Source organism: Marmota marmota, unplaced genomic scaffold, assembly GCF_001458135.2.
Source record: "Marmota marmota marmota unplaced genomic scaffold, marMar, whole genome shotgun sequence".
Classification (NCBI taxonomy): Eukaryota; Metazoa; Chordata; class Mammalia; order Rodentia; family Sciuridae; genus Marmota; species Marmota marmota.
In genome coordinates, this window is record NW_025999899.1 from 2650252 (window position 1) to 2662627 (window position 12376).

Below are 12376 nucleotides of genomic sequence, written 5' to 3' on the forward strand. Positions count from 1 at the left end.
TAGTAGTCCTGGCAGAATGGAGAACTTACCTTACACCTTTCAGTCTTCTTTTGCTTAATCTTTGGAAGACGTTTGTATGGAATATGAGTGTTTCTGCTTTCCTATTACAGATAAGATACTGACTTGCATTGCCCCTGTTGTCGTTATGTTGGTTATGGACAGCTCTGTTAACTGTCACTTTTGTGGCCTCCCCCTTAGATCCCTGCTGCCTGCCTTATCCTGTGTTCAGACAGCCCTGCTTCATCTGTTGGATATGGGCTGGGAACCCAGTGACCTTGCCTTCTTCGTTGACATTCAGTTACCAGATCTCCTCATGAAAATGTCACAGGAAAATATAAGTGTCCATGACAGTGTGATCAGGTAAGAACACGGTCTTGTATTCCGCAATTCCTAAAGTAGATGATAAGATACAGGGATCATAGCATAAGGGTGAAGGGCATGGGCTCCAAAGCAAGAGTCTGTGTAATATAGATCCTGGGCTTTGCCACACACTGGCTGGGTGACTGTGGGCAAGTTATTTAATCCCTCTGTGCCTCAGTTTCCTCATCTTTAGAGATAAGATGATAACACAATCAGCCTCTATATTAGCCACTATATTCTAATAAATATAGAGACTTATATAAGGACTTACCTTATAAGAAAAAATAATTTGCAAGTTTTTTTGTTTTTTTTTTCATTCCATTTTTGACGAATGTCTCTTCAAAGTCCAGGTACACTTACCATTATCTACTTGTGTGTGTAAAAAGAAAGAAGAAAATAGAGTTGGAGGGAGCAGGCTTCAAGAGGGGAGAATGAGGAAGAAATAAATCAGTGAGGCAATTTTTACTCTCAGGAGAGATATTCTGAGAAAAGAAGACACAGCCTTGATCTGCTGCCAGAGAGCAATGAGGGCAGAGAGAGGGAACACAATGCTGGGTGGGCATCAACATGCAGTTTCATCTTCTGTCAGTCTGCCATTATTTCAAGCTTTGTCTGCATCTACGTGATACAGTCTTTAGGGGTAGGTCACACCCCTCACACCAGTCCTTCCTGGTACTAGCCCAAAGCTATGAAGAATAGACCTAAAATCATTTTGGTGGGATACGTGAATGAATGTATATTTATTTGTTGGTTGGAACATTTTGCATTTGCTATCAAGCAAATCATTTTGTGTTTAAAATACTTGTTGCTAAAACAAACTGTAAACTGAAATGATGGAAATTTATAGTTTTGAATCTAAAAGGAACCTGCCCATGAGATTATCTACCTGAAATCCTTTATTTAAAATGAGGAGACAGGACAAGGGCAAAATACAGTCTTCCTCAGTATCCTTAAGAGATTGGTTCCAGGACCCCTCACCAATAACAAAATTTGCAGATACCCAAGTCCCTTATATAAAATATAAACTACCCACATCCTCCCATATACTTCGAATTATTTCTAAATTACTTATAATATCCAATATAATATAAATGATACCTAAATAGCTATTAAGTTAAATAGCTATTACATTGCTATAGCTATTTATACATTGTTACACGATGTTACACATTGTTTAGGGAATAATGACAAGAAAAAACTGATTCAGAACAGACACAATTTTTTTTTTTCTAATTTTTGATTCAATGATGGTTGAATCTAGGGACATGGAACTCTGGGCTATAGAACCCACAGATACAGAGGGCCTACTCGAATGTATCAAGGCTTTGTAGCAGCTAGTGGTGGAGCCGAAGTCATATGTCCTGACTCCCTTTTTGTGCTGATTCCACTAGGATGTTCTAAGCATGTCTGTATAGAACTTTTTTTTTTTTTTTTTTTTTTTAATCACTGTTTTGGCCCAAGAGCCTGGCACATGATTGGTTCACCTCACCCAGGGTAATCTACTCTGAAAGGGGCTTCTCCATTTTTATTAGCATATATCTAGCAAATAGTAGACAAACCCTGCAGTTTTTAAAAGTAATTGACTTTTCTCTTAAAATGTTTAAAATTGCCCACTCTATTAGACCCATAAGTCATGGAGTCTGCTAACTAGCGCTTTCCTTGGATATCCAGAGATGCATGCTCCCTCTTCTTCTTCTCTCCTCCCTTCCTCTCCCTCCCCCCATCTCGGTTTTTTGTTGTTGTTGTTTGTTTTTTTATGCTTTTTTTTTTCTCTTTTTGCCCTCCTTTTAGCCAGTGGAGTGAAGAAGATGAGCTTGCTGATGCCAAGCAGAACTCAGAGTGGATGGATGAGTGTCAGGATGGCATGTTTGAGGCCTGGTATGAAAAAATAGCCCAGGAGGATCCAGAGAAGCAGAGGAAAGTAAGACCTCCCAATTAGAGTGATCTGGAGTTTGGAGAGGAGGGTGTGCTTTGGGCCTGCTGGCAGGATTTCTCCTGAGAGGGCATTCTGGACCTTCACATCTGGTATTAACCTGAGAGGCTCTGCATGCTGATGTGACTGTCAGTGGCCCCCTCCCACAGAACTAGACTCAAAAAAGAGTGTCTTACAAGGCTGATGTACTGTGTTAGGTATCAATTCGTTAATTTACAGTGAGAAATAGAATTGTTACAGGACCTGGGTTCTTGTGGCCTTGGGCAGCACATTTTCTTCATGGAGGCAAGCACCAGGGAGGGTTGTCTGATGAGTGAGGAAGCAGCCATCTGTATACTGCAGTCAGAACTGCATGATGCAGATGAGTAAGGCACCTGGTTCAGGTGGCCTATCCATCCATCTCCACATTAGGTGTTAACTTTGTTGCTACCACAGGTGCCAGGCTTCTGCTGCCTCAGAGTCATTCGTATTTTATGCTTGAGTGCCTACTTGTACTGACCACTTTGCTCATGTGGCACTTCTGCGGTGCTTGGAATTTTTCTCTGGGCCCACAATTGAGCCTTGTGACTTTTTCTCTCTTTTATGTTAATACCTTATTTGGAGCCATTCTGTATTTCTCAAATGATGGGCATATTTCCTCTGCTACTACATATCTACTACTATATGTGACTTACATATTTAGTTCCTTCATTTCTAGGCCCTAAAGATAAACTGTACTATAGCCTCCAAATATTTCCAGTAAACAATCTGCTTGCTTATGAAACAGTGCCTTTACTATCTCCCTAAAGTTTTTTTTTTTTTAATTTCCTCATTTTTTTGTTGTTGGTGCATTGTAGTTGTACATATTGATGGGATTTGTTGTTACATATTGGTGTAGGCACACAATATAACAATATAATTTGGCCAAAAGTTTGTTTCTTAGCACTTAAAAAAAAAAGCACCTTTTGCAGTGTTTCCTGTGTCTGTGAACACTACCAATATCCAGCCAAAAACCCAAACTAAATATTTGGATGCTATTCTTGGCCGTTCCCTTTCATTGAACCCCACATCAAGTTAGTCACCAAGGTTCTCACTTCTGCCTCTTGAATACCTCTCAAGTCTGCTCACCTTCCCCTACCCAACTTCTTGCTCAGTTCCAGGCCATATTACCTGTCCATTTGAACAGCTTCTGTTGTCATCATTTTCCCTGGCTTTCGTCTTGCCCTCTTCAATCCCTTGTTTTACTCAGCGATCAGGGGAACTTTCAGAACATTCAAATCTAATTCCATTACTCTCCTACTTAAAAACAGTCAGTAGCTCCTTAGGCTAGCATTCAAGTTCCTTGTGGTTTAACCTTTTCAACTTCATCTGGTTATTCCCCCGCCTTCTCTATATTCTACATAAAGGGTTATTGCCAATTTCATAAACCCTTGTCTTGCCGTCTTTTGCTTCCTGTAGAACTTTCTATATCTTTTACTTTTATCTGATATGTCTAACCACATTTACCCGCTCCCAGCTAGTACCTCTTTCTCCCTTAGGTCTCAACTGAGGAATTTATCTCCTTTGGAAAACCTTCCTTAACCCTCCTAATACCCATTGATAGCCATTCTCTATGTTCTGTAAGCCTCCCAAATTTGTATGTGAAAGCACATATCACACCCAGATGGTCATCATCTGCTTGCTTAAAGGATTTCCCAACTAGACACTTAGTTTATTCAGCTTCAAATCCTAGCACCTAGTATAATGCCTGGGTCATCTTGAGTACCTATTGAATGAATGAGTTGGTTAATGAATAGTGGCCACATTAGAAAGTCTCATGGTTAATTGTGTTTATTTCACCTTACAGATGCACATGTTTATTGCTCGCTACTGTGATCTGCTAAATGTGGACATCTCTTGTGATGGGTGTGATGAGATTGCTCCCTGGCATCGCTACCGGTGTCTACAGTGCAGTGACATGGATCTGTGCAAAACTTGCTTCCTAGGTAAATTTCAAAGACTAAGTATGTCATATTCAACAGTCATAATTATTCCTATTTTCTGTGATCTGGCCATCTTTTAAAACCCTCCTTTTACTAAATAGATATACTGCCCATGGTATCCTCTGACTCTGGCTCTGTCTCCCCTGCTCAGTGATCAGGTCCACTGCTCTTATATGACAGCCTTTCATCTCCCACTGTGCTGGGTGGGCACTTAATAAATACTCAGGACCAATGGATATATGTTTAGTTGGGTTTCCAGGAATTTTTTTTTTTCTTTGTGGTACTAGGGATTGAATTCAGGGCACATCGATGCTAGGCAAGTGCTCTACCACTGAGCTACATCCCCAGACCTCAGGAAATAGTTTTTGCTTCTGAATCATGCAGTATTTACAAATAGCAAATCACACACACAAAGAAAACCTTCAAAAAATCTTTAACTCATAGGTACTGAGTGAGGCAAAGCATATCAACAGAAGTGAACATTGGACTGCTCTGTGTATACATGGTTAGATACAGCTCCTGTTCTGGAAACATTTATAATCTAGCCAGGAGACTGACTGTATCCACAGATGTCTATTCCAATACAAGGGTGTATATGCTGAGTTATCATTGAGTAGTATAGATTTCTTCTGGAAAAGTTAAGAAGTAGCCATGGTGTTGCTGTAGGAAAGGCTTGTGGAAGAAGTAGAATGAGACTTGGTCTTTGAAGAAAAGAACTAGATGAGTCAAAGAAAATTCTAAAGATGGGGTCACCATCAAGGATAGAATAAGCCCAGGAGGAGAGGAGTGAATGCCTGCAGTGAGTTTAGATGGACACACTTGAGTGTCTGTCCAACCAAGTGATAGATTAGGACAGGTGGGACCCCAAGATACCAGGCTAAGAAATTTGAATAGTTTACAGATAATAGGGAAGGTTTACTAAGCATAATATTAACATGATCAGAGATATATAGAGAAAACAGTTCTGTCTGTGTGAGAGTATCCTTTAGAAGTCAGTGGTTACAAGAGTATTAGAGCCTGAACCTGGTTGGTGGCAGCGAGAACAGAAGTGGTCAAATATGAGGAGTATTAAGCAGAATCTACATCAGGACTTAGAGTCCTGCTGGACTTGGAATAGGAAGAGAGCAGAGCAACCAATCTCCCTTTTTTTGAAGTTCTGGGGATTGAACCCTAGGGCACTCTACCGCTGAACTATATCCCTAGCCCTTTTAAAAATGTGTTTGGTTTTTGGCACAGGGTTTTGCTAAGTTGTTTAGGCTGGCCTGGAACTTGTTATCCTCTGCCTCAGAGGCTGAGGCCTCCCAGGTAGCTGAGATTGCAGACGTGCACCACCACACCTGACTAGCCAGTACTTTTCACGTCTGTCATCTAAATCTCTACTCTCTAGATCTGAGGTTATGAAGTCTGTTTACATCTGTGGTTCTAGAATGAAAAAGTAAGAGCAAATACTTGATCATTCCTTAGTGTTTGCTGAGGAACATACCTACAGATTCTTCATATTTGTCAGAGGAGAGTCATGGGAGACAGCTCACAAATTGGCATAGATTTGATTCTGCCAAACAACATTCATGATGGGAATTGGTAATTTATTTAATCAGACTGTGGCACTGGAGAAGCAGGGTCAACATTGCTGAGCAATTCTGTACTGGTATTGTCATTCACATGCTCAGAGCCACTGGGGCAGAGTGTCCTGGTCTCCAAAGGATGCCTGCAGCTCCTACCTTCCTGAACAGTAAATTGGGAGCAATTCTAGTACTGAGATTGGTTTGTTAGAACTTCTGGGAGCCCTGTGCCCTATCCACCTAATACTCCTGTTTTTCTCCAGGTGGAGTGAAGCCTGAGGGCCATGGAGATGACCATGAAATGGTCAACATGGAATTTACCTGTGACAACTGCCAGGGTTTGATTATAGGCCGGAGAATGAATTGCAATGTGTGTGATGACTTTGATCTTTGCTATGGATGCTATGCCGCAAAGAAATATTCCTATGGGTAGGTCTCAGGTGACTTAGAGCCATGTAACCTTTTCTTTATTTATTTCTTCACTTAAAGAGAGGGCTTCTTATTGTTTTCTTTTTCTTTTTTTCTTTTTTTTTTCAGTGGTACTAGGGATCAAACCCAGCGCCTCACACATGCTAGGCAAGTGCTCTACCATGGAACTATACCCCACAGCCCTCCTTTTATTTTGTGGTACTAGGGATTGAATTCCAGGGGCACTGAACCAATGAGCTACATCCTCAACCCTTTTTATTTTTCAGTTTGAGACAGAGTCTTAGAAAATTGCTTAGGGCCCCGCCAGGTTGCTGAGGGCCTCATCAAGTTGCTGAAGCTGGCCTTGAACTTATGATCCTCTGCCTCAGCCTCCCAAGTTACTGGGATTACAGGAGTGTGCCACCACACCAGGCTAAATAAGGTTTTTATTACAGAAAATTTCAAACATACCCTAAAATAGTGCAGTGAGTTTTCCTATACCCATTGCCCAGATTCAGCAATTAGGAAGATTTTGTTATATGTGTTTAGTTTATTTCTTTTTTTTTCTTTATAAAAACATCTTGAAGCAAATTTGAGACCTTAAATAACTTCTTTCCCATATACTTTGTCTAAAGATTATAAGTGTTTTCTCACATTACCAAAACACCATGCCTTGCAAAATTCACAAAAGGGACTTCTTAGCCTGTTTTCCACAGGCAGTTCTCTAAAGATTATGAAATCCTGAGCCAGGTGTGGTGGCACATGCCTGTAATCCCAGCAGCTCAGGAAGCTGAGGCAGGAAGATCATGGTTTGAAGCAATTTTAGAGAGGCCCTTTGCAATTTACTAAAATCCTGTCTCCAAAAAAAAAAAAAAAATAGGGGGCTGGGGATGTGGCTCAAGCAGTAGTGCGCTCGCCTGGCATGCGGGTGGCCCGGGTTCAATCCTCAGCACCACATACAAACAAAGATGTTGTGTCCGCCGAAAATAAATATTAAAAAAAAATTTCTCTCTCTAAAAAAAAAAAAAAAAAAGGGCTAGGGATGTGGCTCAGTGCTTAAGTGCCACTGGGTTTAATCCCTGATATCCCACCCAAAAAATTGCAAAATTCTGTAATGTAATGTTATGTTCTATGTTTGTGTTTGTTCATTTTTCTTGTCTTTAACCTTTGAATAACTACAGCCTAGAGGTGACTAATCCCAGAAGCAACTAAACACATGCCCTGGGCCTCTCTTTGGAGCTTCATAAACTCTATAGGCCTTACATATGTCTTGCCTTTGCAGCCATTTGCCTACCCACAGCATCACAGCCCACCCCATGGTGACCATTCGGATCAGTGACCGGCAGAGGCTCATCCAGCCTTACATCCACAACTACTCCTGGCTGCTCTTTGCCGCCCTGGCTCTCTATAGTGCACACCTGGCCAGCACAGAGGTTGTAGATGGGGAGAGACTGGACCCCCAGGCCCACAGCAATGCCATCATCCTGCGGAGCCAGTGCATGCAGCTTGTCGGCGACTGTCTGATGAAGGCTCACCAGGGGAAAGGTGACTATTCATCATGCCCAGAAACCAGGACCAACCCTCAGACTGCTCGACCCAGAGGTAGAAGAGTCCAGTATTCCACACGAGGGGCTCACCTGGTGTGGTACTCAAGTCCACAGATTCAGTTGAGAGAAATGATAGCATTCAAGTGGCATTTAGTTTCTCTAAAATATTTACATGAAGATATAAGAAAGTATTAATAATTAAAACTCTAATTATTAAACTGTAATTGGATTATTTAGTATTTTGATCTACTAAATTTCATGAGGAAGTCTAGATTATTTTTAACATGAAGTACAAATCTATTTCCATGTAACTATTCTAGATGAGAGATATTTATAAGTAAAATAGTTGATCTGACTTCACCAAGGATGTTAGGAATAAAGTAAATATTTAGCTGGGCACGGTGGCACACGCCTGTAATCTCAGCAGCTTGGGAGACTGAGACAGGAGGATTGCGAGTTCAAAGCCAGCCTCAGCAACAGGTGAGGCACTAAGTAACTCAGTGAGACCCTGTCTCTAAATAAATACAAAATAGGGCTGGGGATGTGACTCAGTGGTTGAATGCCCCTAAGTTCAATCCTTGGTATGCCCACCAAAAAGAAAGAAAGAAAAAAGAAAAATGTTTAACTTCTGAGAAATTCACATTTCTCTCTGATAATGAACTCCCCATTCTGGTTATTTTAGAGAATCAGACCTACATTAGATAGCAATGGGTAATATCAGTGCATCAGAACAAGTTTTTTTTTTTTCAGTTGTAGATGAACACAATACCTTTATTTTATTTATTTTTATGTGGTGCTAAGTATCAATCCCAGTGCCTCACACATGTGAGGCAAGCACTCCACCACTGAGCTGTAACCCAAGCCTACATCAGAGCAAGTTTTTATCTGCCAATTGGAATTTAGAAATCTAGTTAGTGGCACATCTATGAAAGTATAATATTTTTAATTTTTGAAACAGACAATCCTGTTGTATCTTCTGTGTTTTCTTGATAATAAAATGTCCAGACTTTCACCTTCTGAAGTCAGGAACTAAATAGATGTAGATAGCCAGGGATGTTTTTATTAAGTTCTCCTGATTTTGGTTTGTGTAGACCTCAGCCATCTGTTTCTATGCAGTGATAAGTGATTTGAGTCTTTTGCATGAAATAATCTTTGTTAAACTTTTAACTATTCTCTTTCTTCCCTTATAGGTCTTAAAGCTCTCGCTCTTCTTGGTATATTGCCAGATGGTGACTCTACGCCAGAAAACCAATCCCTCCCACTTAGTGTACCTACCCGCACATCAGAGGAACAGCTAGAGAAGAAAGTGGTCCAGCCTGCTGAGGAGCCGGCAGAGGCAGGCTCTTTTGTGCACTGCAATGTAAATAGCACTTCTCTATGCAGAGTCATAGTTGAGCTCTGAGAGCCATTCACATGATGAAGCAGAGCTAAAATGTTAAAAGTACAGATCCTCGCTAGATCGGGCTGCTGGGTTCACATCCCTGCTCTGTCAGATCTTGGTCATATTACTACAATCTCTGCCTCCATTTTCTCATTTGTAAAATGGGGATGATAATAGCAATACCTATGACATATGGTTGTTGTGAGGAGTTATCTTATACACTTTGAAATAATATGTAAGTGATTAGAACGTGTGCATGGTAAGTTCCATGTCATTGTTAACTATTCCTATTATCTGCCTCCTGGTGGTTTTCCTAATGACTGAACAAGATATGCAACTAAAGAAGTTCTTAGTCCTTGGTAAGCATTGTATATGTGTAGGTATTTTTATGTTCAATCAACAAATAGTTGATACCAAAATCTTACTATTTAGCAAGTAGACACCATAAGTTTATATGTAGTTGCATAGACAGAAAAGCCTTTCTGGGTCCAGGTATTACCTGTGATAGTGACACTTAAAAGGACTGTCTGATGAATATAAAATAATTATTATTTAATATTTAAGGTAAGGACCTTTAAGACAAAGATTATGTTTAAGATAAACATTAAAATCATTCACCAGAACTTTGGAATTACATTGTCTTCACACAGTGGCACGTGGTACAGGGAGCACATTGAGATCTTTCAGTAAGGCAAGTACCTCTCAGAGTCACAGTTGTCTCTTAAAATGGTCTGTATCCATTCTCAGGAGGTTAGGACTGATGTCAGCTAACAGTATCCAGAAAGGGGGAAGCATAAGTTAGCTCCCACTGGGAGAGGACATACCTTCCCCTGTATGTTTGGTGTTACATGACACTTCACCTTTGGCTGCAGAGAGGCAATCAAATTTGGATTTCCCAAACTAAGAGCTGAGCTGCCTCTACCACACACTGAAGTCCTCCCACATCACTTAGATACCTCATATAAGTCTGCGTGACAATGGGGGAAAGACCCTAAGGTCCTGATGCACACGCATTCATTTTCTGACCCCTGCTCAGAAAATGCAGACTGAGGGCTGTCATCTTGCATGTTGGGCAGCTCACCCTCAGATTCCTAATCCCAGAAGTTTCCCAGCTTCAGCAAGAGCCCCCTTAACAAGTCTCATTGCCAGATGAGATTCTCAAAAGGGCAACAGAGGTATGCTTGTTCATTTGTTAAAATAGAGAACAACTAATACCAGAATGTGTTAAAGAGGGTGCAAGTATGTGGTTTAGAAATGGTGTCTGGTTTGTTTGTTCAAATTATATCTGTTGTGATTTTTTTTTTTTTTTTTTAATGCTGGGTATCAAACCCAGGCCCTTGTGCATGCAAGGCAAGCATTCTACCAAATGAGCTATATTCCCAGCCCTGACCAAGTGGTATATGCAATAGATTTATCAACACCTACCGTATTAACACAAAGTAGATTTTATAGAAAACTGATAGATACATAGCCCACAACTCTGTCCCACAGCCTAAGAATGCTAATTTCTAAATTTTTGTTTTGTTTTGTACTGGGGATTCAACCCAGGGGCACTTTACCACTAAAATGCATCCCCAGCCCTTTTTTAAAAAAAATTTTGAGACAGGGTCTCGCTAAGTTGCTTAGGGTCTTGCTAAGTTACTGAGGCTGGCCTTAAACTTGCTATCCTCCTGCCTGAACCTCTCAAATTGCTGAAATTATAAAGGTGCATCAACATGCCCAGAAGTAACTCTTCCCCCAACACCACTGCCCTGTGGTACTGAGCTACATCCCCCCACCATTCCAAATACCAATTTCTATATCAATAAAATGTCTACATCAGTGGAATGGAAACAGTATCATGCTTCTAGGCTTTAGATTTGGTATAGTCATATTTTCATAATAATATGAAATCTAAACTTTTTTCCTAATGATAAAAATTTGCTTTTCTATTGAAAAAGAACATACATCACATACATCAAACATAGTCACCATGGTATACTAGAAGGAAATGGATAACTTTTTCTTTTTCCCAAGGGAAGAACTTTCCATACCTGGCTAAACAGAATGTATTAAAGATCTGGAATAGAGCCATTGCTTATGTGACTACAAGGTCTAACAGGGGCATTTGGAAGATGTTTGGAGGAATGTGACACAATGATTACTATCTTAATGAATCATAGATGTATTTAAAAAATGAGTGGCATTTTTAATAATGAATTCAGAAGTTTTTTAATTTATTAAAACTAATGATAAAATTGTACTATAAATAGGATAAATTTTTGTTATTAAAAACCTTAGTTCTTATACACACACCATCATGTTTTTAGGGAAGGAGAGCTGCAGACAAGGAAATCAGACCTTTGGATTACAAGCAGAGAAGTAAGGCAAATGCAGGTATCTTGTTCATGAAGGATCATTCAGGCCAGACCCACACTCCAAATGTACCTGCAGATGCTCACATACCTCCAGGACTTCCAGGTAAAGAATATCTGGCCAGTACCTTATCTCTTTCATCTTCAAATGTACTCTAGCCTGAGCTTGTTGGTTTTACACAATTTTATGTTATTCAGCTACCAGTGTTTCTCCATTCCGTTCAGATAGGGCTGATAACATTTTGAAAGTCACCTTTCATTCACTTTGACTGCTTTCCCACCTTATTTATTTCCTGTATTTATTGAGTGTCTCCCATGTGCCAAGCACTATGCTAGACCCTGGGGAGAACAGAGACTGACTCAGAGAGACACACAGAGCCTCCCTCCCTCCCACCTCCCCATTCCACCCCCACTTCCCTGCTGAAGCTCATAGCCTAGGAGAACTTAAGACAGAGATGTAGGTAAGTGTCATAAGGGACCTTGATATATGAGGATCTGTGGTAGGGATCAACATTCAGGGCAGAAAGTACACCATGAGCAAAGACCCTGAAGTAGGAAAGTCCCGGAACAATATAGAGGAGAAGTCCCTCTTGGCAGGTGTGTAGATATGGGATACAAGATAAAATGAGACCTCTTCAGTGGGGTTCCTCTGCAAAGGCTTTAGCTGCTTGCCTAGGGATTCCAGGCTTCTCAGCCTGCCTAAGGAATGCAATGGCAAGGCGAGAGCCAGGTTGTTAGAGAATTCATGCATGATGCTGTGGCTGAAGAGATCAGAAGCAAGCCTCAGCCTCCTTCTTACTGCAGCCCCTCGTGGCAGATCTGTTCCTTCAGCCCTCTGTGTGGAGGTGGGACTGAGCACCTGGCATTCTG

General features: G+C 40.8%; 1 protein-coding gene across 4 annotated transcripts in view; it reads left to right on the forward strand.

Moving 5' to 3' along the window:
- The window catches only part of Zzef1 (zinc finger ZZ-type and EF-hand domain containing 1), a 116108-nt gene that overhangs the window by 72327 nt on the left and 31405 nt on the right, over positions 1-12376 (forward strand). For all 4 annotated transcript variants that reach the window (XM_015505889.2, XM_048798397.1, XM_048798398.1 and 1 more), the window contains 7 exons: positions 199-360; positions 2152-2281; positions 4119-4257; positions 6080-6245; positions 7507-7769; positions 8962-9131; positions 11462-11612. In XM_015505889.2, the coding sequence (XP_015361375.1) occupies positions 199-360; positions 2152-2281; positions 4119-4257; positions 6080-6245; positions 7507-7769; positions 8962-9131; positions 11462-11612 (1181 nt within the window). The remainder of the gene's footprint in view (positions 1-198; positions 361-2151; positions 2282-4118; positions 4258-6079; positions 6246-7506; positions 7770-8961; positions 9132-11461; positions 11613-12376) is intronic.